Source organism: Lissotriton vulgaris, unplaced genomic scaffold (assembly GCF_964263255.1).
Source record: "Lissotriton vulgaris unplaced genomic scaffold, aLisVul1.2 SCAFFOLD_1016, whole genome shotgun sequence".
NCBI lineage: Eukaryota > Metazoa > Chordata > Amphibia > Caudata > Salamandridae > Lissotriton > Lissotriton vulgaris.
Genome location: NW_028243438.1, coordinates 724,471 through 750,176, shown reverse-complemented (window position 1 = coordinate 750,176; position 25,706 = coordinate 724,471). Strand labels below are relative to the sequence as shown.

At 42.2% G+C, this 25,706-nt stretch overlaps 1 protein-coding gene and 1 long non-coding RNA gene across 3 annotated transcripts in view; one reads left to right on the top strand and one right to left on the bottom strand.

The window, feature by feature from the left end:
* The first annotated feature begins 204 nt into the window (after nucleotides 1-204).
* Nucleotides 205-25,706, top strand: part of LOC147668346 (sialate O-acetylesterase-like) — a 615,033-nt gene continuing 589,531 nt past the window's right edge. Inside the window, exon 1 of one of the 2 annotated variants that reach the window (XM_086948579.1) lies at nucleotides 205-283. In XM_086948579.1, coding sequence (XP_086804705.1) covers nucleotides 226-283 — 58 coding nt within the window. In that variant the 5' untranslated portion in view covers nucleotides 205-225. Of the gene's footprint in view, nucleotides 284-12,757; nucleotides 12,870-25,706 lie in introns of those variants that run through there. The other variant, XM_086948580.1, reaches the window with a different exon arrangement.
* Nucleotides 23,317-25,706, bottom strand: part of LOC147668347 (uncharacterized) — a 76,241-nt gene continuing 73,851 nt past the window's right edge. The window contains exon 3 of the long non-coding RNA XR_015304125.1: nucleotides 23,317-24,899. This is a non-coding gene — a long non-coding RNA (uncharacterized LOC147668347). The remainder of the gene's footprint in view (nucleotides 24,900-25,706) is intronic.

The following is a 25,706-nucleotide window of genomic DNA, read 5'->3' as shown; positions in this document are numbered from 1 at the left end:
ACGATACAAAAACAACACATTTTCTCCAGACAAGCCTTTGTTTTAATTGTTTCTCTTCGGGTTCCTTTCTGTAAAATACCTCCGTATTGTTCACTGGATCCCTTAGACAGGGAACGACAACATCTTTAAACTTGCTCGCCAGAGTATCATGTGACTGAGTCTCCCTGAACTGAAAGGGACTCCGGCCACTTCCTGGTTTCAGAAGCCGTGCGCTGCGGCTGGAAGATGGCTGGGTTTCCGTGTCTCTGCATGATTCTGGTGTCGGCTCTTTCTCCATTTACAGGTAACAGGTTCATCCATTTTCTGTTCAGTAATGTTTAACAATGTACAAATATTTCCTAAAGCCAAGTTGCACAAGTTGGCTGGTTGTATAACCGTCTCCCTCGGGTATTTCAAATCGTTTTCTCATTTCAGTTCACGCATAGCTGCGAGGTTTGAAATTGCTAACGTAACATTTTCATAGTTTCTGTATACTTATGAGTGAAATTCAATGACCGATGTGTGACACTTAAGAGTGACACTTTCGCGCGAGTAAAATCAAGCAATGAAGTTCATGGAAACAGATAAATACCAGAAGTTACACCCATTGGAGCAAAGAAAAACGTGGGAGGATCTTGAAACTGCAGCAAAGCACCTGTAATGGAAGTGCACTAATCTCTCTTTCGTGTGTTTGATTTGGTTTATAGCTCTCCTCATAACAGCGTAGGGCAGAGGTCTTCAAACATTTGGGTGCAGAGACCCCCCTGTCAACATTTTCAGTCGTAAGGACCACCTCCTCCCGACAAACATTTCTAAACCTGTAGGCAGGGCTACTGCAATTATGAGGCAGGTGAGGACCAAATTATACGACTGGCTTGACTAAATTGTGTGGGAAGAAAATGTAAATAATGTTATATGATGCAGCGTTATTTTGGGATAGAATTGTTTCATTATTTTGACATTTTTTGCAGGGGCGCCGTGGAGTGATGGCAAGGGCGTTGCGCATTCCCGGTCACTCTTTTGCCCAGGCCCATACGACTACAAGGGATTCAGCCCCCCTCGCCCCCTACTCCCCCGTAGTGCGTCTCAGCTCGAGCTGCTATGGGCTCCGCTGGGCTGTGTTTGCAGTCTTATCAGGGTGCATTTGGCCGTAAAGAATGTATGCAAATTATTTGACTCATTTTTTATGTAAACGTCAGTGCTGTTTTACAGTCTCAAAAGGTAATGGTCATATTTTACATGCAGCACTAGTTTTTGCAAAGCAACACGGAACGAAATAGCACAGAGTAACATTAGGTCTCTGTGAATTAACACTGGATGCTGCCATTTACAATGATCTAAAGATCACTCGTTAAAGTCCCAGGAAGGCAGACTCAGCCTTGCGTTCTTTAAAAGTTGGTAGACTGAGTGCCATTAAATTGGTAATTGTAACAGCTGTCATTTAACTCATTTAGAAACGGCTGCAGTGTGGCACGAAGTGCTATAAAAGGTTATGTAAGTTCTATCTGGGTGCTTGAAGAGGTACAGGATCACTGACCTAAATATTTGGTGGCAGGGGAAGAGGATTAGGAATCAGTTTATATATCCATACACTAAACCTGCATTATATACTTGCCTTGGAGCACTTTATAGTGACTGAATACCAGTGGCCACGAGACTGCGAGAACTTACATTCATTGAGAAGGCTATAGCAGTGGGTCTGACAGACAAATCAGGGGAGTTATTATGATTGAATACACTTTTTGGAACAATTAGGTTAGCGCATATATTGTGGTATTAGTTTCTGTCAGTGTGACTCTAATGATTTGTCTTACGGTGTGCAGTGAGCTTGAATTCATCTTGATGCATGGACATCGCCTGGGGAAACACCTATGTTACAAATGTGGTTTCTGATTGGCTAGGGTATGCCCCTAAGCCAGGCAGAACCCACCACTCTAGTCAGGACAGGTAAATCACACACCAAAGATGACCATTGCTCACCCCCTTTGTAGCTTTGCAATAGCATTCTGGCTTATCCCAGAGGCAATGTGTTAAACACAAGAAATGCACCACAAAAGAGACTCCACACAGCTTATATGAAAATATATAGTGTATATTGTTAAAGACTATCACAATATGAACCAACACTTACTTTACCAACCAGGCAATCGTCAAATATTACAATGAGTGCATATTATGCAGTCCCTGAAATAGTACTCCTTATCCTGTCAGTGCAAGGTAAAAACTACTTGCCCAAATAATTCATAAAAGAGTGCAAGAAGGTAACAAATTAAGACAAAATCGACCCTAAAACACCATTTCTAAAGAGAAAGAGAAACAACAAGCAGGACAAAAACATGATATGTGGCGTGCATCCTGCCTCACATTTCGCTAAAGTACAGTTAGACCACAAGCTCTTACTAAAACCCACCATGTAGGGTCCTACCAGCTTCATCCATCCACTAGTGTCTGCCAAAATTCACAACGCACAATCAAGAAAACAAGGGTCAATTATAATATAAAAACAAGCATTGGCATAGCCAGTAGGTCTCGCCTTTGGGACCTTATAAGTGTTTAGCCATGCAACACTTGATGTTGTTGCGTCAAGGATATTGTGCTGAATAACTAAACACTTATAAGGTCCCAAAGGCGAGACCTATTGGCTGTGCCAAATGCTTGTTTACATTTGTAGTGCGCTACTGTTACCAAAAGGTGTCCAGGAGCTAACAGTCATCTGCTGCCTGAAGGCAAATGAGAAACACACAGAAGGGGAAGGAGAACCAGCCAAAGGGGGTGACTTACCGAGCATAGAGCCAGGTTTTTATATCTTCCTAAAGGATAATAGACTCTTGGAGGAGCGAAGCAAAGGAGAATGCACGTTCCATAACTGTGGGGCCTGCACCAAAACAGCAAGACAGACAATTTGCGCCTTCCTGAATTAGGGAACAATAAGCAGAGTGGCACAGGCCAAGAGGAGCATACAGGTCCAACCAGTGTGCTTGGTGAGGAGAGATGAGAGGATGAGAAAGTACAGCAAGGGAGTGAGAGAATTTAATTGAAGAGGCCAGGGATGAGGAGAAATTTGAAGTGCCGAAGGAAAGTGCAGACACACAAGAAGTGAGCGTGAAGGAAAATTGAGGGCACAGAGGAGAGCTACTGGTAAACTGTGAGAAAAGATAGCCAAGAGATGATCTGTGACCTAAAAAGTAATTTGATGCGACACAGGTGAGGGACAGCAGCTATAGGGTAAGAGAGGGATTACTGGGGTGGGTGCTGAGCAGTGATTAATTTGTAATAAAACTTGTACCAGGGACCTCACCAGTAGGCCACTTCAACTTTAACCATCCACCCATTACCATGCCTATGCGGCCAATGATAATACCTATGCACCTACCAATCATAATACTTGTACAAGTGTGGCTATTTCAAGCCCCCAAAGCTATAAGAATGGCATAGGTGTCAGGAGTTTATCGTTTTTTTATGTATATTGAATTAAAAAACCGCTGTTCTGCTCATCTCTAAATTGCACAGACAGAGCCACCATGTGTCAGACGGTCACAGTACCAGTGTGCACAATTAGGTGCCAGTGCGTAGCACCGTAAACCACCTGCCCAAATTAAGCACTGGTGCTGAGGTAACAGGGGAGAGGGACATTGGTTCAAGAAGTTGTGGAAGAACAAAGGAGAGATGTGAAAGATGAATGGGGGACTGGAGAGGTGTAAGATACAAACAGACAACAATTTGAATGGAGAGACTTGAGGTGAATGAGAAGTGCAGATGGGCACGGGAGGTGACGGGCCAGAGAAGCCATGAGATAAATGTGAGAGACTGTTAGAGATGAGGGCAGTGAAAAGACAGAATGGCAAGAGGTGATTAAGGGTGAAGGGAGAAGTTGAATGGGGAGAGTTCAGAAGTTGTAAAAATCGGTGAAAGAAAATGGCTTGCAAAGTGAGAGGGATCCGGGATTGGGAGAGGAGAGAGAGATGGAAGGGAGGGGTGAGAGGAAAGTGGCATGGGTAAATTGCTTAATTCTGCACAAGACCGCCAGAGTTTTAAGGGACACCTGCTGCTCCTGGCCAGGGCCAGGTGAGCTTCTAATGTGGCAGCACGTATTCCTGCCGAGTGGAAGGCCCTTCACAAAGGTTGACTAGACATCTTTCTGATGTTAATTGCTGTATTTTGGTTATAAACTGGTACTTATGGTGTGAAATCTTTCCTCAGTGTTACTGTGTGCAAAAAATGTCAAAATAATGAAACAATTCTATCCCAAAATAACGCTGCATCATATAACATTATTTACATTTTCTTCCCACACAATTTAGTCAAGCCAGTCGTATAATTTGGTCCTCACCTGCCTCATAATTCCAGTAGCCCTGCCTACAGGTTTAGAAATGTTTCTCAGGAGGGGGTCCTTACGACAGAAAATGTTGACAGGGGGGTCTCTCCACCCAAAAGTTTGAAGACCTCTGTTCTAACCTATACCACACAGTTTGAATACAGGCCCTTCATAAGTAATTGTGTTAAATTAGGATTGTAATTTATGAACTGTAAGTAACAATCTTTGTAAAAAAAAGCAGTAACCCACTGAGCTACACACATAATATGCACTTTAGTGACCGGCATATACAAGTTCTTTGCAGCAGGCATATTAACCCTCTGTGCTACCTCAGGAGTGGTGAAAACTGCCATTAGACAAAACGCTGATCTTTCTTCAGCAGGAACATTATTCACAAGAGTTATCTTGGCATGATTTTAATTGTTGCCAGAAAACTCCTGGACACACAAGGAATTCAGAAGAAGGTGATTTATTTGAGACAAAACAGCACCTGAGGGGAGAGGCGGTCCCTAAATTGTTGAAGTTAAAAGGGCCAATTGCCCTGTCTTTCTCACTCTCCAGCGGAACCAGTAAAACAGAAGTAAGTGTGTCCAGCACTGGCTGCAACTGCTTACAGATATAAAGAACACACAGGCCTCATAAAGTAAAAGCGAACTGTCTGAAAACACCGTCAGGCGAGGAAAACCTGGCATACGCAACATGCGGGCCCCTGCACAACAACAGTTGAAACAAACACTTTATTATCAAAAGAAAAATCATTCCAGTACCTTAGAAATCGAACCAAAATAAACTATTAGGAAAAGGAGGCCCCGGCTCTTGGAGGAAAGTCTGCAGCAACCTTCATAGAAAGCCAGGCCCATAGTGTCTCTGTGCTGCAGCGAGCGTCCTGCTGCCTCGGGCTGCCCTGAAGTGTCCATCTGACAAGGTCAGGGGGGGACAGTCAAACTCCGGCTGGTGGCAGCAATTCCTGGCAGGTAATTAAAATAAAAAAACACATCAGGGTGCCGCAGCCTGTGCCGAGTCCGGACCCTGCAGGTAGTCAGACAGAGTCTGTTCACATGCACGACCTGACGGGCACCAGCGGCTCCAATCTGGCGGCAGGCGCCAAATCAAGATAGAAAGAACAGTGTGATCCTCTGCAGATAATGCCACAGGCGGCTACCAAAAGGTGTCAGTGGTACTAACTGGTTGTGAAGATGCCAGTTGCTGAAAAATAGCAACACTGGGAAAGCGCCACCCCGATTCACTTGGCTGGCTCTACACTCATTGTTAGGAGCAAGATGGCATTGCAGACCACGCAAAATGGCCACAGCTGGTCTCAGCTGTTTACAATGAAGTCAGCTGAGCCCAGCCAGCCGCAGTAGTGACTGTGATCACTCACATGTCTCCTTCACAGTGCGCCAGTAGTGTGAAAGCACTTAAAATGGTTGACTAATGCATTTTTGTGCAGTGATGCGGACCTCTACACTAAAATGTGTTAGTCTGATGCCTGGTACTTGGCAGGACTATTCACACGATGAGCTCTTTTTCACCTTGGAGAAGATTTGGAAACCTAAGAAGCTTTTTAGAGATAGGAGAGCCCGCTGATTATTAGGGAGAGCCAAACCAAGAGTCAAGCTTGGCTCTAGGAGCCTGAGCACGGGCTGACACAGCAAAATGTTTGTCATGTAAAAGGTGCAACATACGTCACGTAAAAAAAATAATAAAGAAAATTCAAGTTTTAAATCAAAATTCAACGTGTAGAAGTGATGGATTCTTAAGTGAACTCACAAACATCCCTGACCCCAAGAGCAGCTCATCGAGTTCAGGTAGTCTTGGTTTATCAGTTAAAAAACTCAGGCTTTGAGTTCTCAGAACAAAAAGCAATAACCTGGACTGGTTGAGTTATTCACACTGGAAAACTGAGAGCTTTGATTTATTGAAAATGTGAGCGCTTTCATTGTTATCTTCATGTAGAGTGGCCAATCTTTCATTCTCACAAGACATTTGCAGTGGGTTCTGTCAAAGGTTTATCTGAGGTTGAGTTTGTAAATCGCTGAGGGCTTTTTATGTTTTTATTTCATAAAGCCCTTCTCAAAATCAGACCCTTGTCTCTTTTAGATATGACTACAGTAATTGAGTTCTAATCCCTCTGCCACATTCTGGAGGATCTATAGAATATTCAGAAGTGCTGGAGCGCTGGGTCTTTACAACATAATCTCTTATTCAAGTGATCACATTTTTCCCCATTGGTTGTATGAGCCTTTTTTAGCTGACGTGAAGCATTGAAGGGGGGGAACATCATAAATACTATTTTAGCTTGTGACCCCCGCGTGACTCCACAATGAGGACCAAGAATCACTGAATAGGATTAAGGTTGTATTTAAATTACTAATCAATCCTGTAAATATGCAAACCAAATGTAAATTCAATAAGTACATTAGTACAGTAGGCAAAGTGAAATGTCTGTGTCAGCATGATCAGATTTCAGTAGAAGTCCAAAGAATAAGGAAATACATGTGTTGTAAATAGAAGCTGGAGCCTGGTATCATGTAGGTTACTTTATTCAAGTCTTCAGGATGTTAAGTCGGTATACACCCGTTACAACGCATCTTTTACAACTACCTACTATTACAACGCATCTTTTACAACGCATACCATTACAACGCATTGCGCTGGGGGGCGCTCTAGGATAGGGAATAAGTATAATTTACTATCCAACACCTTCCCTAGTGTCCACGGGGACTGGAGTTAGAATAGTAAATTATACTTACCACTATCCAGCACCTCAAAGCGCTATGCGTTGTAATGGTATGCGTTGTAATGGTCGCGTTGTAATAGTAGGTAGTTGTAACGGTATGCGTTGTATCATGGTACATCCGTTAAGTCAAGCTACAAAGAAGACCCACCAGGAGTGACTAGCTTGCCACTCAGCCTGCCTGGTTCCAACTGCCAGTTGTCACCAGGCTAAGCCACAAACACTCCATGATGTCACCCAAGGTTCTAGTGGTGACATCATGTGAGTGGCCATGAAATCCCCAGAGGTTGAAAGAAGACAGGCTAAATATAACACATCTCCTTTCTTTAGGGAAATCAACAAGATGGAAATACAATAAATAAAATTAGCTTGTGTGTACACATCCATATGAAAGTACACATAGCATCCATTCCACAGATGGAGAACAAACACATCCCAAACAGTTACAAACACAAGTCAACGACAACACATCCCAAACACAACTAGTCCCAAGTCCCATCACCTTTCCTTGGGAAACACAAACACAAACTTAATGGAGTCAACTTTGCTCCGTAACGGGGTACAACCCTCCCCGTGAACTGCACCTTGGAGTGGCCACTGCTCCGTCCCCAAATACTAAAGGGGTACCCTTAAATTTTAAAGAACATACTCTAAACTGTAACGGGGTACAACTCTCCCCGTGAACCATAACTGGGATACATTCATAATCCCAAAACCATAAAAGAGGCAGGGTACACTTCATTAAAATAGGAGTATATAAGTTTATAACTCCCAACACAACCACACATGCAAACCATGTGCACAGATCTCAACAACTCCTCCTCCTATAATAAACTGTACAGGTCCTTCCTGACCCCAAAACAACAAGCTATAAATGAACACCACCCTGTAGGTGCACGATAATACAGCACTGCCACTCACACACCACCTGAAAATACTCTGCGTGGCTCAGAGCAGTACAAACACAAAACAATGCAGGTACTCACTGTACACACTATTAACTTGCAACCAATCATACAAAAAAAAACACACACTCTTTCCTGAAACATACACTCACCAACCACCACTCCCAGAAAGCACCAGACAAACACTACAAATGACCAGCAAAAGTAATGTTAGATAAAGTCCCATGCTCCGGTGAGCGGTCTCTCACCCGAGTTCTCCTTGAAGTTCTCTTCAGTAGCAGGAAACGCTGTAAATATGGCAAGATTTGCGACGTCTTCCACAAAAACAGCATTCCAATAGCACTTCCCTCATAGTCAGGGCTTAACTCCCATGTCACATCCAGAATAAAATCGACCATCAAGAGTTCTTTCTATTCCCCTGAAAAGTAGTTGCACACGAGTAAGGTCTCACTGCTTCATCCCAGAAGTAACATTTTCCTGTGATGTGACACCCACAGCCATGTTAACCTAAATGTAAAACAGCAATATTTTCTCTTCACCAATCTTAAAACGTGTGGTGAAGAGGCTCGCAAGTCCCATGGGCCGTTTCGATGGTAACGCTCAGTGTATTCCTCTAATGAAATGGTGGCACGAATTTCACGCAGCGCTGGGTGGCTCTGGGCACGCCTCTGCTGCCAAACGTGCAAGAGCATAACAAAGGAATCACGTCACAGGGAGCTGAAGAGAAAAGGTTGGCTTCAAGCGTCCCTCGTGCTTCTTTTAAAAATGACAGTTATGCATTCCAGACTGCGCAGTTTTGTTCATGACATTACAACCATCAAAAAAAACGACAGTCAAAGTATCTGTGGCGCATTTCCCATCAGTATGACCTCGCACATATTTCAAATGCAGCCATCTCCTGTCGCGCCTTTCACATTGCGCAGTTCGAGTATTGTTGAAGAAAAAGAAAAACATTCCCAAACATTTCCAATGACTCAGCACAGTTTATAAACACAAGCGCTGCGTGTTCTTCTTTGAAATGTTCCAGGCACACAATGTGACAGCTCAATTTGCTTAAAAGATACATCAGCTGCATGTAATTCTTTCAAGTCAGTCTGTTTAAAAAAAAAAAGACATCTGCTGCCTTTTAACTCTTCCTACACACGATGTGATTCCTTCAGGCCCACAATGTGAAATTGACATCTTCATGCTCACTGGCTCACGATGATGACAGTTTTAAGTTCAACTCTTTTTCCCATGACAGTTTTATAAACACACTCGACTGCTGGTCTTCTGGCATACTCAGACGGTGCCTTGTTCTTTTAAATTCAGTGTCACCCACTCGATGACAGTCAATAATTATAGCTCTCTACAACAGACTTGATGAATTAAGCTTGCTGAATTAAGTTAAACAACAGCCTTCCAATTTCGATATGTAGTTAAAGGTTGATTACTGCTTTTCACACATTAGTGAACATCACCAAGTCTCACACAATATTATGCAGAATTACACCCTGGGTTTGCAGGCCGTCCGATTACACAGGACACTGGTGGGACTTACCAGGGTGGATGTCTTGTCTTCTGCTTCAAACTTTCTTTATTTTAAAAAGTTCTTTCAACATACAGGCTCTATTATCTTGAACAGTTCCTTTATACTTGCTTTTGCTTTACGTTGAGGGTTCTTTACTTCTTGTTTCCGTTGTCTGTACCTTGTAAATATGCTCCAAAACGTCTCAAAGTCGCCAAAAATGTTGTAAATAGAAGCTGGAGCCTGGTATCATGTAGGTTACTTTATTCAAGTCTTCAGAATGTTAAGTCAAGCTACAAAGAAGACCCACCAGGAGTGACTAGCTTGCCACTCAGCCTGCCTGGTTCCAACTGCCAGTTGTCACCAGGCTAAGCCACAAACACTCCATGATGTCACCCAAGGTTCTAGTGGTGACATCATGTGAGTGACAATGAAATCCCCAGAGGTAGAAAGAAGACAGGCTAAATATAACAACATATTTAGCATAAAGCTACACGCTTGCAAGAAGAGGGCAAGCAGAGAGGTCTGTAACTCTCAAAATCTAAAGGGAATCTCTCCTAACTCTAACTATAAGAACACCAATTTAAAAGTAACAGGAGATTCTGAAACACCTTCTCTCCGTGTTCACCAGAGACTAATCAGAACACCACTTCCCAACGCATCAAACTGAGACTGCGCTTCTCCACCTTGAACATCTTGCCACCCTGGTACATCATGAACAGAAAACTTAACTTCTTTGAAAACTTCTTTGGACCATTATTTAACCATGTCCACTGCTAAGTTTCTTTCAGGCCTTTCAATCAGCTGCCAAATACAGACAATTAACGTTTCTTTAGCTAACAAAATAATAAACCTGCAAGAAAAGGAAAACATACTGACAAGCAAAGCACATTTCAACTGAGGCCTTTAATTAGGCTTATTTAGGCTTAATTTAGTAAAGCATTTAATGTGCACTTCGAACACTCGGTTGTACATGCAAACTTGTAACTTTTAGGAATAAATGCAAACGTGAATAAAACAATGCATGTTTACATATGCAAAATAAGTGTAAAGTATGAATAAAGAATACTTGATTTCATGTTTAAACTGAACATTAGTGTACACATATAAATCTCTATTCTCTACAGTGAATACATTTCAATAACACATTTAAATGCTTCACACACAATAATAAAGGTATGGCACACAGTGTATATAAGGTCAAAAGCACATATATAATGCATTTCTGTGATGCATAAGGGTGGATTCAAAATTGCGCTGCTTCAACCCCCCTCTGATGACGGTTAGCCATCACAATCAACATACAAATCTTATCAGACTAGATCAAATCAAAACCCTGAGGTTTTCTTCATTCTTCATCTAGAGTTTTCCAAGTATTTCATTTTAACATAAAATATGCAGACCCTCCTCTAGTTCCACATCTTTCCTCTTTCTTCTTATTCCGCCCCTTTCCTGTCTCTCTCTTATTGCTTTCATATACTTTTACCCCTTAAAGATTACAAACAGACTCATTGCACACAGGGCAATTATCACAGAGGGGTCTCAAAGTTGAATCAAATATTGCACTCCCAATGTTTCCAACCCATTTTCCTGCTTCAGCAAATCCACTGCCAATTGCTTCCCAAGTACCTGTAGCTTCCAATTCCTTTAAATCTCCCTTCAAGTCTCTAATATTCTTAATGTATTTCTTCATCTCTATACTCTTATCTGGATTGGAGGTGCAGCATTGGTGAATCTTCAACATCTTGCAGACTCCACCCTCCTTCATGAGAAGGATGTCTAATGCAAGGCGATTCTGCACTACCATAAACCTTACAGCTATCCTTTCAGTGTCCACAACTAACAACCAATTTGCAGTTGTATTAGATAACTTATCAACTATAGTGGACAGCTTTCTAATTTTGAAATCATTCAAAACTACTCCTACAGAAGGAATCAATGCACCAAATATATCTTCTACTATTTCAGCACCACTACTGCTTCTTTTGACTGTAGTATGCATACTCCATACATGATCATCCAAATGCTCTACAGGAAAAATCTTCAGGAAGACTATTGCCAAGCCTCGGGTACACACCTCTGGGTAATGTAAAAGATGTTTGATCTCCACAAACATAATAAACTCTGGAAATGACAGGATCCTGACCTCCCATGAATAAGGGCCAATTTCCCCCATATTAAAAACTGTGATCACAATCACTTTTTCCCATAAATTTAGTATGAATTATAGATTTACTTCTAAACACACATAATTTCCCTTTTTGTTTCCAATCCATAGTTCGTATAGGCCAAAGCAAGTCCGCCCTCCCGGCCCTCCCCAACTCCCGTAAGGCCTCCCGTACCGCATCTGCGTCCCCGGACATTTCCCTCACCACAATCAGCCGCCGCCTGGAGCCCCAGCCACCGACCAGATGGCCACCGACAAACCGCTGCCTCGACAACACGCTCGACACCAAGACACCTTGCAGCAACTTCCCACGCCGAAAGCACTCACACCCACAGAATGTCACTCATAGTTGTTGAAATGTCACTCATAATTACACTGAAATTTTGAGAATGTCACACATGGCAATCTAAAGCCTTGGCAGCTATGAATGTGGGAGGCCAGCCCTCAAGGAGTGACTTGTAACACAGTACTTAGCAAAACACTAGAACGAGTCCAGCTGCATTCCACATCCTTCACCCTTTAATCTTTCTCGCGGTTTGATATTTTCCCTCTTGTATCCTTTTTTTCAATAATAATCCCTGCCACTTCTCTTTCCTACTCTTCCCCTTGTGCTTATTTCATTATATCATTGAATTTCCTCCATCAAATATTTTTCTTATTTTCACTATGTGCATGCATTAATTTATTCGCCCTTTATTTTATGTGTTATTATTCTTTGCATTAAGCACGCTTTTCTGCCTGTCTCAACTCGTGCGGCAGTGACCCGCTGCAGTACAAGTGTCCGGTAATTTAAACCCCCAGTTGAGGTCGGCTTCCCTCTGAATCACATCCCCTAACTCCGCCCGAGTAGAGCTGCGTCTGTCTGAAGCTGCTCTGGTGGGGTTTCGGCTTTGCCAACGTTTGTTTTTATGTCTTAATCTTTTCAGTCAGTCCAGTACCTAATTCAAGTAGGTGGGGAATGTTACTTTAATTCTCTACGATACAAAAACAACACATTTTCTCCAGACAAGCCTTTGTTTTAATTGTTTCTCTTCGGTTTCCTTTCTGTAAAATACCTCCGTATTGTTCACTGGATCCCTTAGACAGGGAACGACAACAACTTTAAACTTGCTCGCCAGAGTATCATGTGACTGACTCTCCCCGAACTGAGAAGGACTCCGGCCACTTCCTGGTTTCAGAAGCCGTGCGCTGCGGCTGGAAGATGGCTGAGTTTCCGTGTCTCTGCATGATTCTGGTGTCGGCTCTTTCTCCATTTACAGGTGACAGGTTCATCCATTTTCTGTTCAGTAATGTTTAACAATGTACAAATATTTCCTAAAACCAAGTTACACAAGTTGGCTGGTTGTATAACCGTTTCCCTCGGGTATTTCAAATCGTTTTCTCATTTCAGTTCACGCATAGCTGCGAGGTTTGAAATTGCGAACGTGTGACATTTTCATAGTTTCGGTATCCTTATGAGTGAAATGCAATGACCGATGTGTGACACTTGAGCGACACTTTCTCGTGAGCAAAATGAAGCAATGAAGTTCATGGAAACAGATAAATACCAGTAGTTACACCCATTGGAGCAAAGAAAAACCGTGAGAGGATCTTGAAACTGCAGCAAAGCACCTGTAATAGAAGTGCACTAATCTCTCTTTCGTGTGTTTGAATTGGTTTATAGCTTTCCTCATAACATCGTAGGGCAGAGGTCTTCAATCTTTTGGGTGCAGAGACCCCCCCTGTCAAAATTTTCAGTCGTAAGGACCACCTCCTGACAAACATTTCTAAACCTGTAGGCAGGGCTACTGCAATTATGAGGCAGGTGAGGACCAAATTATACGACTGGCTTGACTAAATCGTGTGGGAAGAAAATGTAAATACTGTTATATGATGCCGCGTTATTGTGGGATAGAATTGTTTCATTATTTTGACATTTTTTGCAGGGGGGCCGTGGAGTGATGGCAAGGGGGTCGCGCATTCTTGGTCACACTTTTGCCCAGGCCCATACGACTACAAGGGATTCAGCCCCCCTCCCCCCCTACTCACCCGTAGTGCGTCTCAGCTCGAGCTGCTGTGGGCTCCGCTGGGCTGTGTTTGCAGACTTATCAGGGTGCATTTGGCCGTAAAGAATGTATGCAAATTATTTGACTCATTTTTTATGTAAACGTCAGTGCTGTTTTACAGTCCCAAAAGGTAATGGTCATATTTTAACATACAGCACTAGTTTTTGCAAAGCAACACGGAACGACATAGCACAGAGTAACATTAGGTCTCTGTGAATTAACACTGGATGCTGCCATTTACAATGATCTAAATCACTCGTTAAAGTCCCAGGAAGGCAGACTCAGCCTTGCGTTCTTTAAAAGTTGGTAGACTGAGTGCCATTAAATTGGTAATAGTAACAGCTGTCATTTAACTCACTTAGAAACGGCTGCAGTGTGGCACGAAGTGCTATAAAAGGTTATGTAAATTCTACCTGGGTGCTTGAAGAGGTACAGGATCACTGACCTAAATATTTGGTGGCAGGGGAAGAGGATTAGGAATCAGTTTATATATCAATACACAATAAATCTGCATTATATACTTGCCTTGGAGCACTTTATAATGACTGAATACCAATGGCCACAAGACTGCGAGAACTTAAATTCATTGAGAAGGCTATAGCAGTGGGTCTGCCAGACAAATAAGGGGAGTTATTATGATTGAATACACGTTTTGGAACAATTAGGTTGGCGCATACATTGTCGTGCTGTGATATGACAGTATATTAGTTTCTGTCAGTGTGACTCTAATGATTTGTCTTACGGTGTGCAGTCGGCTTGAACTCATCTTGATGCATGGACGTCGCCTGTGGAAAAGTAGGTGAACAAACAGATCAGGGCAAAACAGCCATATCTGTAAAGAAAAGAAAAAACAACGAGGGGCGAGCATGGTGACGCAGGGCTAAGCGGCTCTCGAAAGAATGAATACAAAATATAGAAAAACGAGAGCCACAATAAGATGGAAATCGTGTGCAAGAGAGAAAGAAAAAAAAGAGAAAGAGAAGAGGAATGAGACAGAAATGAAGATAGTATATGTCAAAGATACAGAAAAAAGGAAAACATATGAATTTAAGAAGATAGAGCTAATAAGCTACTCATATAAGGATAAAAAGAGAGGGGCAAAACAGGAAAATCAAACATTAGTATCCATTCCAGAGGAAGAAAAGGAGTGAACAAAAAGTTTTAATTTCTCAGGATCATCGAAGGACCGTGAGCGCCCATCATGAGTAATCTTGATGACATGGATGAAGTATTCCATATTGAACATTAAGATGTCTCATTTGAGGACGCAGGGCTAGAAACTCCTTTTGACGTGCGTTGGTTGCATTGGAGATGTCTTGCGAGATGAAGATGTTGTGACCAGACTAAATAAGACGACGTTTGAGTTTAACAGCTCTCCGGACAGACATCAATTCAGTAAACTCCAGGAATAGCATAATGATTCCACATGGTTTTGCGGGATCAGAGGTAATACGACCCAAGCGATGTGCTCTTTGGATGTTGAGAGGAGTATTTGGAGACTGAAGATTAAGGAACTTTGGAAGAAATTTTTGAAGAAAGAGTACCATGTTGGAGCCCTCAACATTTTCCAGAAGACCATAAAGGCGTAGGTTGTTACGACAATTGCGATTTTCAAATCCTCTGTGTGGATTTTCAATTTATGTATTCCCTGCTCTAATATTGGAATCTTTGTGGAGATATCCTGTAGGACGCCAACACGTTGTTCTAAGTCCAGCACTTTACTCTCCATAACAATCCATCTTTCCTCAATTTGTTTCAGTTTTTTCATTCGTTGCCGACATAAAAGGCTGGAGACCCCACACTTCCTCCAGGATAGAGTCCAGGACAGGGTTCTGAGAGGAATGAATAGGAGACAGTGGGTCATTTTTTTGTCGATTTGGTTTCGTGCCCATGACAGAGGACCTGGCAGAGTGTGAGTCGGTAGCCATAATAGTAGAGAAAGCAATAGGGCTCGGTGAAGAATCCAACAGACTGTTGCAGCGAGATTGGGATTTAAAATGAGTGCAAACGTGAGGTAAAAACTCTTAGAATGCACAAGTAAAATTCCTCAAGAAAAAACATTGATGTTAGTGGTCAATTCAACAGATAGAAGTTAGAATAGGCTATGTCAGAGACATGGGGCTAAAACCTTGGCCAACCACAATAAGAGTTGTATAAGTCCATGTGGTACTGAAGAGCGTGTACTCAGCGGCTATTAAATAGCGGCCGCACACAACCAAAACATGAAATGGGGTGCCGGTGGAGGCAAAGTTATACTGTATTTAAGACCGTGTAACTTTGGAATTAATGATGAAGATTACTGACATCCCAGAGCGCTCTTTAAGCGGAAATATGTAAATAAGATGACACTATAGAACAATTCCTCAAAAATATGACAGGAAAAAGATAGTGCCAAAAATAGTATGCGCATTAAGTTAAAACAGAAGCAAACCACATCTGTCCGGAGGTGAAGAGCTATTCAAAATCCACAAGTTTGAGGAGACATTCACCACAAAAATAATGCAGGAAACCATAGGAATGAGCATGCAGCATAGACCATGTGTCAATGATAGGGGCCAGGAGAAAATATAAGGTCCGTTGAAATTACCACCATGTGAAGAGACGCAAATGCGGCGTCCTAAAATGGAGGCCACACGCGTCGTGATGAGGAGAAAGCAGCAACAAGCAGTAACTCAGGTATCCAGAATAGAAAGACGCCAAAAATACCGCCAGAATGTGCGCCGCATCTTCCGACGCAAAAGCCCGTTACTTCGGGAGACGGAGACAGCGTGAAAACGGCTCATAGACAGATATGAGGTCCGTTGAAAAACAGAGCTCACGCAGGATCCGCCATTTCGCTGCAGCGTCCAAGCCACGCTCCCCAGTGATTAATTTGTAATAAAACTTGTACCAGAGACCTCACCAGTAGGCCACTGCAACTTTAACCACCCACCCATTGCCTTGCCTGTGCGGCCAATGATAATACCTATGCAACTACCAATCATAATACTTGTACAAGTGTGACTATTTCAAGCCCCCAAAGCTATAAGAATGGCATGGATGTCAGGAGTTTATCGTTTTTTATATTGAATTAAAAAAACAGCTGTTCTGCTCATCTCTACATTACACAGACAGAGCCACCATGTGGCAGATGGTTACAGTGCCAGTGTGCACAATTAGGTGCCAGTGCATAGCACTGTAAACCACCTGCCCAAATTAAGCACTGGTGCTGAGGTAACAGGGGAAAGGGACATTGGTTCAAGAAGGTGTGGAAGAACAAAGGAGAGATGTGAAAGATGAATGGGGGACTGGAGAGGTGTAAGATACAAACAGACAACAATTTGAATGGAGAGACTTGAGGTGAATGAGAAGTGCAGATGGGTACGGGAGGTGACAGGCCAGAGAAGCCATCAGATAAATGCGAGAGACTGTTAGAGATGAGGGCAGTGAAAAGACAGAATGGCAAGAGGTGATTAAGGGTGAAGTGAGAAGTTGAATGGGGAGAGTTCAGAAGTTGTAAAAAGGGGCGAAAGAAAATGGCTTGCAAAGTGAAAGGGATCGGGGATTGGGAGAGGAGAGAGGGATGGAAGGGAGGGGTGAGAGGAAAGCGGCATGGGTAAATTGCTTAATTCTGCACAAGACCGCCAGAGTTTTAAGGGACCCCTGCTGCTCCCGGCCATGGCCAGGTGAGCTTCCTATGTGGCAGCAAGTATTCCTACGGAGTGGAAGGCCCTTCACAAAGGTTGACTAGACATCTTTCTGATGTTAATTGCTGTATTTTGGTTATAAACTGGTACTGATGGGGTGAAATCTTTCCTCAGTGTTACTGTGTGCAAAAAATGTCAAAATAATGAAACAATTCTATCCCAAAACAACGCTGCATCATATAACATTATTTACATTTTCTTCCCACACAATTTAGTCAAGCCAGTCGTGTAATTTGGTCCTCACCTGCCTCATAATTCCAGTAGCCCTGCCTACAGGTTTAGAAATGTTTCTCAGGAGGGGGTCCTTACGACAGAAAATGTTGACAGGGGGGTCTCTGCACCCAAAAGTTTGAAGACCTCTGTTCTAACCTATACCACACAGTTTGAATACAGGCCCTTCATAAGTAATTGTGTTAAATTAGGATTGTAATTTATGAACTGTAAGTAACAATCTTTGTAATCTTTGTAAAAAAGCAGTAACCCACTGAGCTACACACATTAAATGCACTTTAGTGACCAGCATATACAAGTTCTTTGCAGCAGGCATATTAACCCTCTGTGCTACTTCAGGAGAGATGAAAACTGCCACTAGACAAAACGCTGATCTTTCTTCAGCAGGAACATTATTCACAAGAGTTATCTTGGCATGATTTTAATTGTTGCCAGAAAACTCCTGGACACACAAGGAATTCAGAAGAAGGTGATTTATTTGAGACAAAACAGCACCTGAGGAGAGAGGCGGTCCCTACATTGTTGTAGTTAAAAGGGCCAATTGCCCTGTCTTTCTCACTCGCCAGCGGAACCAGTAAAACAGAAGTAAGCGTGTCCAGCACTGGCTGCAACCGCTTACAGATATACAGAACACACAGGCCTCGTCACTCCATAAAGTAAAAGCGAACTGTCTAAAAACACCGTCAGGCGAGGAAAACCTGGCATACGCAACATGCGGGCCCCTGCACAACAACAGTTGAAACAAACACTTTATTATCAAAAGAAAAATCATTCCAGTACCTTAGAAGTCAAACCAAAATAAACTATTAGGAAAAGGAGGCCCCGGATCTTCGAGGAAAGCCTGCAGCAACCTTCATAGAAAGCCAGGCCCATAGTGTCTCTGTGCTGCAGCGAGCGTCCTGCTGCCTCGGGCTGCCCTGAAGTGTCCATCTGACAAGGTCAGGGGGGGACAGTCAAACTCCGGCTGGTGGCAGCAATTCCTGGCAGGTAATTAAAATAAAAAAAACACATCAGGGTGCCGCAGCCTGTGCCGAGTCCGGACCCTGCAGGTAGTCAGACAGAGTCTGTTCACTTGCACGACCTGACGGGCACCAGCTGCCCCAATCTGGCGGCGGGCGCCAAATCAAGATAGAAAGAACAGTGTGATCCTCTGCAGATAATGCCACAGGCGGCTGCCAAAAGGTGTCAGTGGTACTAACTGGTTGTGAAGATGCCAGTTGCTGAAAAATAGCAACACTGGGAAAGCGCCACCCCGATTCACTTGGCTGGCTCTACACTCACTGTTAGGAGCAAGATGGAATTGCAGACCAAGCAAAATGGCCACAGCTGGTCTCAGCTGTTTACAATGAAGTCAGCTGAGCCCAGCCAGCCGCAGTAGTGACTGTGATCACTCACATGTCTCCTTCACAGTGCGCCAGTAGTGTGAAAGCACTTAAAATGGTTGACTAATGCATTTTTGTGCAGTGATGCGGACCTCCACACTAAAATGTGTTAGTCTGATGCCTGGTACTTGGCAGGACTATTCACACGATGAGCTCTTTTTCACCTTGGAAAAGATTTGGAAACCTAAGAAGCTTTTTAGAGATAGGAGAGCCCGCTGATTATTAGGGAGAGCCAAACCAAGAGTCAAGCTTGGCTCTAGGAGCCTGAGCACGGGCTGACACAGCAAAATATTTGTCATGTAAAAGGTGCAACATACGTCACGTAAAAAAAATAATAAAGAAAATTCAAGTTTTAAATAAAAATTCAATGTGTAGAAGTGATAGATTCTTAAGTGAACTCACGAACATTCATGACCCTGTCCCCAAGAGCAGCTCATCGAGTTCAGGTAGTCTTGGTTTATCAGTTAAAAAACTCAGGCTTTGAGTTCTCAGAACAAAAAGCAATAACCTGGACTGGTTGAGTTATTCACACTGGAAAACTGAGAGCTTTGATTTATTGAAAATGTGAGCGCTTTCATTGTTATCTTCATGTAGGGTGGCCAATCTTTCATTCTCACAAGACATTTGCAGAGGGTTCTGTCAAAGGTTTATCTGAGGTTGAATTTGTAAATCGCTGAGGGCTTTTTATGTTTTTTATTTCATAAAGCCCTTCTCAAAATCTGACCCTTGTGTCTTTTAGATATGACTACAGTAATTGAGTTCTAATCCCTCTGCCACATTCTGGTGGATCTATAGAATATTCAGAAGTGCTGGAGCGCTGGGTCTTTACAACATAATCTCTTATTCAAGGGATCACATTTTTCCCCATTGGTTATATGAGCCTTTTATAGCTGACGTGAAGCATTGAAGGGGGGAAAACATCACAAATACAATTTTAGCTTGTGACCCCCGCGTGACTCCACAATGAGGACCAAGAATCACTGAATAGGATTAAGGTTGTATTTAAATTACTAATCAATCCTGTAAATATGCAAACCTAATGTAAATTCAATAGGTACATTAGTACAGTAGGCAAAGTGAAATGTCTGTGTCAGCATGATCAGATTTCAGTAGAAGTCCAAAGAATAAGGAAATACATGTGTTGTAAATAGAAGCTGGAGCCTGGTATCATGTAGGTTACTTTATTCAAGTCTTCAGGATGTTAAGTCAAGCTACAAAGAAGACCCACCAGGAGTGACTAGCTTGCAACTCAGCCTGCCTGGTTCCAACTGCCAGTTGTCACCAGGCTAAGCCACAAACACTCCATGATGTCACCCAAGGTTCTAGTGGTGACATCATGTGAGTGACCATGAAATCCCCAGAGGTAGAAAGAAGACAGGCTAAATATAACACATCTTCTTTCTTTAGGGAAATCAACAAGATGGAAATACAATAAATAAAATTAGCTTGTGTGTACACAGCCATATGAAAGTACACATAGCATCCATTCCACAGATGGAGAACAAACATATCCCAAACAGTTACAAACACAAGTCAACGACAACACATCCCAAACACAACTAGTCCCAAGTCCCATCCCCTTTCCTTGGGAAACACAAACTCAAATTTAATGGAGTCAACTTTGCTCCGTAACGGGGTACAACCCTCCCCGTGAACTGCACCTTGGAGTAGCCACTGCTCCGTCCCCAAATATTAAAGGGGTACCCTTAAATTTTAAAGAGCATACTCTAAACTGTAACGGGGTACAACTCTCCCCGTGAACCATAACTGGGATACATTCATAATCCCAAAACCATAAAAGAGGCAGGGTACACTTCATTAAAATATGAGTATATAAGTTTATAACTCCCAACACAACCACACATGCAAACCATGTGCACAGATCTCAACAACAACTCCTCCTATAATAAACTGTACAGGTCCTTCCTGACCCCAAAACAACAAGCTATAAATGAACACCACCCTGTAGGTGCACGATAATACAGCACTGCCACTCACACACCACCTGAAAATACTCTGCGTGGCTCACAGCAGTACAAACACAAAACTATGCAGGTACTCACTGTACACACCATTACTTGCAACCAATCATACAAAAAAAAAACACACACTCTTCCCTGAAACATACACTCACCAACCACCACTCCCAGAAAGCACCAGACAAACACTACAAAAGACCAGCAAAAGTAATGTTAGATAAAGTCCCATGCTCCGGTGAGCGGCCTCTCACCCGAGTTCTCCTTGAAGTTCTCTTCAGTAGCAGGAAACGCTGTAAATATGGCACGATTCGCGACGTCTTCCACAAAAACAGCATTCCAATAGCACTTCCCTCATAGTCAGGGCTTAACTCCCATGTCACATCCAGAATAAAATCGACCATCAAGAGTTCTTTCTATTCCCCTGAAAAGTAGTTGCACATGAGTAAGGTCTCACTGCTTCATCCCAGAAGTAAAATTTTTCTGTGATGTGACACCCACAGCCATGTTAACCTAAATGTAAAACAGCAATATTTTCTCTTCACCAATCTTAAAACGTGTGGTGAAGAGGCTCGCAAGTCCCATGGGCCGTTTCCATGGTAACGCTCAGTGTATTCCTCTAATGAAATGGTGGCACGAATTTTACGCAGCGCTGGGTGGCTCTGGGCACGCCTCTGCTGCCAAACGTGCAAGAGCATAACAAAGGAATCACGTCACAGGGAGCTGAAGAGAAAAGGTAGGCTTCAAGCGTCCCTCGTGCTTCTTTTAAAAATGACAGTTATGCATTCCAGACTGCGCAGTTTTGTTCATGACATTACAACCATAAAAAAAACAACAGTCAAAGTATCTGTGGCGCATTTCCCATCAGTATGACCTCGCACATATTTCAAATGCAGCCATCTCCTGTCGCGCCTTTCACATTGCGCAGTTCGAGTATTGTTGAAGAAAAAGAAAAACATTCCCAAACATTTCCAATGATTCAGCACAGTTGATAAACACAAGCGCTGTGTGTTCTTCTTTGAAATGTTCCAGGCACACAATGTGACAGCTCAAATTGCTTAAAAGATACATCAGCTGCGTGAAATTCTTTCAAGTCAGTCTGTTTTAAAAAAAAAAAAGACATCTGCTGCCTTTTAACTCTTTCTACACACGATGGGATTCCTTCAGGCCCACAATGTGAAATTGACATCTTCATGCTCACTGGCTCACGATGATGACAGTTTTAAGTTCAACTCTTTTTCCCATGACAGTTTTATAAACACACCAGACTGCTGGTCTTCTGGCATACTCAGACGGTGCCTTGTTCTTTTAAATTCAGTGTCAGCCACTCGATGACAGTCAATAATTATAGCTCTCTACAACAGACTTGATGAATTAAGCTTGCTGAATTAAGTTAAACAACAGCCTTCCAATTTCGATATGTAGTTAAAGGTTGATAACTGCTTTTCACACATTAGTGAACATCACCAAGTCTCACACAATATTATGCAGAATTACACCCTGGGTTTGCAGGCCGTCCGATTACACAGGAGACTGGTGGGACTTACCAGGGTGGATGTCTTGTCTTCTGCTTCAAACTTTCTTTATTTTAAAAAAGTTATTTCAACATACAGGCTCTATTATCTTGAACAGTTCCTTTATACTTGCTTTTGCTTTACGTTGAGGGTTCTTTACTTCTTGTTTCCGTTGTCTGTACCTTGTAAATATGCTCCAAAACGTCTCAAAGTCGCCAAAAATGTTGTAAATAGAAGCTGGAGCCTGGTGTCATGTAGGTTACTTTATTCAAGTCTTCAGGATGTTAAGTCAAGCTACAAAGAAGACCCACCAGGAGTGACTAGCTTGCCACTCAGCCTGCCTGGTTCCAACTGCCAGTTGTCACCAGGCTAAGCCACAAACACTCCATGATGTCACCCAAGGTTCTAGTGGTGACATCATGTGAGTAACCATGAAATCCCCAGAGGTAGAAAGAAGACAGGCTAAATATAACAACATGTTTAGCATAAAGCTTCACACTTGCAAGAAGAGGGCAAGCAGAGAGGTCTGTAACTCTCAAAATCTAAAGGGAATCTCTCCTAAGTCTAACTATGAGAACACCAATTTAAAAGTAACAGGAGATTCTGAAACACCTTCTCTCCGTGTTCACCAGAGACTAATCAGAACACCACTTCCCAACGCATCAAACTGAGACTGCGCTTCTCCGCCTTGAACATCTTGCCACCCTGGTACATGATGAACAGAAAACTTCTTTGGACCATTATTTAACCATGTCCACCGCCAAGTTTCTTTCAGGCCTTTCAATCAGCTGCCAAATACAGACAATTAACGTTTCTTTAGCTAACAAAATAATAAACCTGCAAGAAAAGGAAAACATACTGACAAGCACAGCACATTTCAACTGAGGCCTTTATTAGGCTTATTTAGGCTTAATTTAGTTAAGCATTTAATGTGCACTTCGAACACTCGGTTGTACATGCAAACTTGTAACTTTTAGAAATAAATGCAAACGTGAATAAAACAATGCATGTTTACATATGCAAAATAAGTGTAAAGTATGAATAAAGAATACTTGATTTCATGTTTAAACTGAACATTAGTGTACACATATAAATCTCTATTCTCTACAGTGAATACATTTCAATAACACATTTAAATGCTTCACACACAATAATAAAGGTATGGCACACAGTGTATATAAGGTCAAATGCACATATATAATGCATTTCTGTGATGCATAAGGGTGGATTCAAAATTGCGCTGCTTCAACCCCCCTCTGATGACGGTTAGCCATCACAATCAACATACAAATCTTATCAGACTAGATCAAATCAAAACCCTGAGGTTTTCTTCATTCTTCATCTAGAGTTTTCCAAGTATTTCATTTTAACATAAAATATGCAGACCCTCCTCTAGTTCCACATCTTTCCTCTTTCTTCTTATTCCGCCCCTTTCCTGTCTCTCTCTTATTGCTTTCATACACTTGTACCCCTTAAAGATTACAAACAGACTCATTGCACACAGGGCAATTATCACAGAGGGGTCTCAAAGTTGAATCAAATATTGCACTCCCAATGTTTCCAACCCATTTTCCTGCTTCAGCAAATCCACTGCCAATTGCTTCCCAAGAACCTGTAGCCTCCAATTCCTTTAAATCTCCCTTCAAGTCTGTAATATTCTTAATGTATTTCTTCATCTCTATACTCTTATCTGGATTGGAGGTGCAGCATTGGTGAATCTTCAACATCTTGCAGACTCCACCCTCCTTCATGAGAAGGATGTCTAATGCAAGGCGATTCTGCACTACCATAAACCTTACAGCTATTGTTTCAGTGTCCACAACTAACAACCAATGTGCAGTTGTATTAGATAACTTATCAACTATAGTGGACAGCTTTCTAATTTTGAAATCATTCAAAACTACTCCTACAGAAGGAATCAATGCACCAAATATATCTCCTACTATTTCAACACCACTACTGCTTCTTTTGACTGTAGTATGCGAACTCCATACATGATCATCCAAATGCTCTACAGGAAAAATCTTCAGGAAGACTATTGCCAAGCCTCGGGTACACACCTCGGGGTAATGTAAAAGATGTTTGATCTCCACAAACATAACAAACTCTGGAAATGACAGGATCCTGGCCTCCCATGAATAAGTGCCAATTGCGATTCTCCTATTAACATGACCAGAGAATCTGGATTTCATTAAAGACACGGAGGCTGACATTATGCATTATCCTTTAATAAGCAACTCACACAGCCGCACTACATCATAAAGGATAAGTTCTAGAACAAACAGTGTACAAAGGATGTAACTAGGATATGATCTGCCTCTTTTAAAAGAATCGCAGCAGCAGGAAGGACTTCACAAACGGAGAGAATCAAGAAGAAACATCGAGGAAGGAACTCCAGTATCTCCAATATCTTAGTGGAAAGCTCCTCAATGGAAATCCAGTCAAATAGAATTGCCTGAAAGAAAGAGATGATTAAGAATCAAGAGCCTATAGAGCTATAAAATCTCAAAAACAATTATAACATGGGTATAATAAGAGATTAACAGCAATTGAAGCAGTAGATAATTTCATAAAGACCTATCAAAGTTGTAAAAGGGAGGAGGGAGGGATAATGTCAGCCTCCGTGTCTTTAATGAAATCCAGATTCTCTGGTCATGTTAATAGGAGAATCGCAATTTCATTACAAGACCGGAGGCTACATTATGCATGTTCGTAGCCCCGAAGGACAACATCAGACATATGCTCGATAGGCTTGCAGTAATGACGAGCAAAGGTGTTAGCATTTGACCAGTCAGCAGCTTTCAAAATATCATCCAACTTACCACCTGACCAGAAGGATTTACTGGCCATAGCTCCTCTGATAGAGTGTGCTTGGAATTTAGAGAGGTCAATACCAGCAAGACTCATGGTAGTCTTAACCCATCTAGCTATAGAGGTGGAAGAGACAGGTTTAAAAGGTTTCACAAAAGAAACTAAAAGTTGATTTGCATCGTTAGGACGTAGGAGAGACATTCTAGAATCATACTCTTTCATACAAGCAACAACACAAAGTTTAGGGAAGGTGTCAAAACGAGGATAAAAGATAAAATCTGACATGGTTTTCGTCCTTCTGATTAACTCAAATTTGACACCAGATATATCATAACATCTATTAGAAATGTCTAAGCTTTTGATGTCAGAAACTCTTCTACAGGAAACTAGGCACAAAAGAGTGGCGAGTTTGAAGGAGAGAAATTTACTATTAAGGGAAGAGTTATCAGGC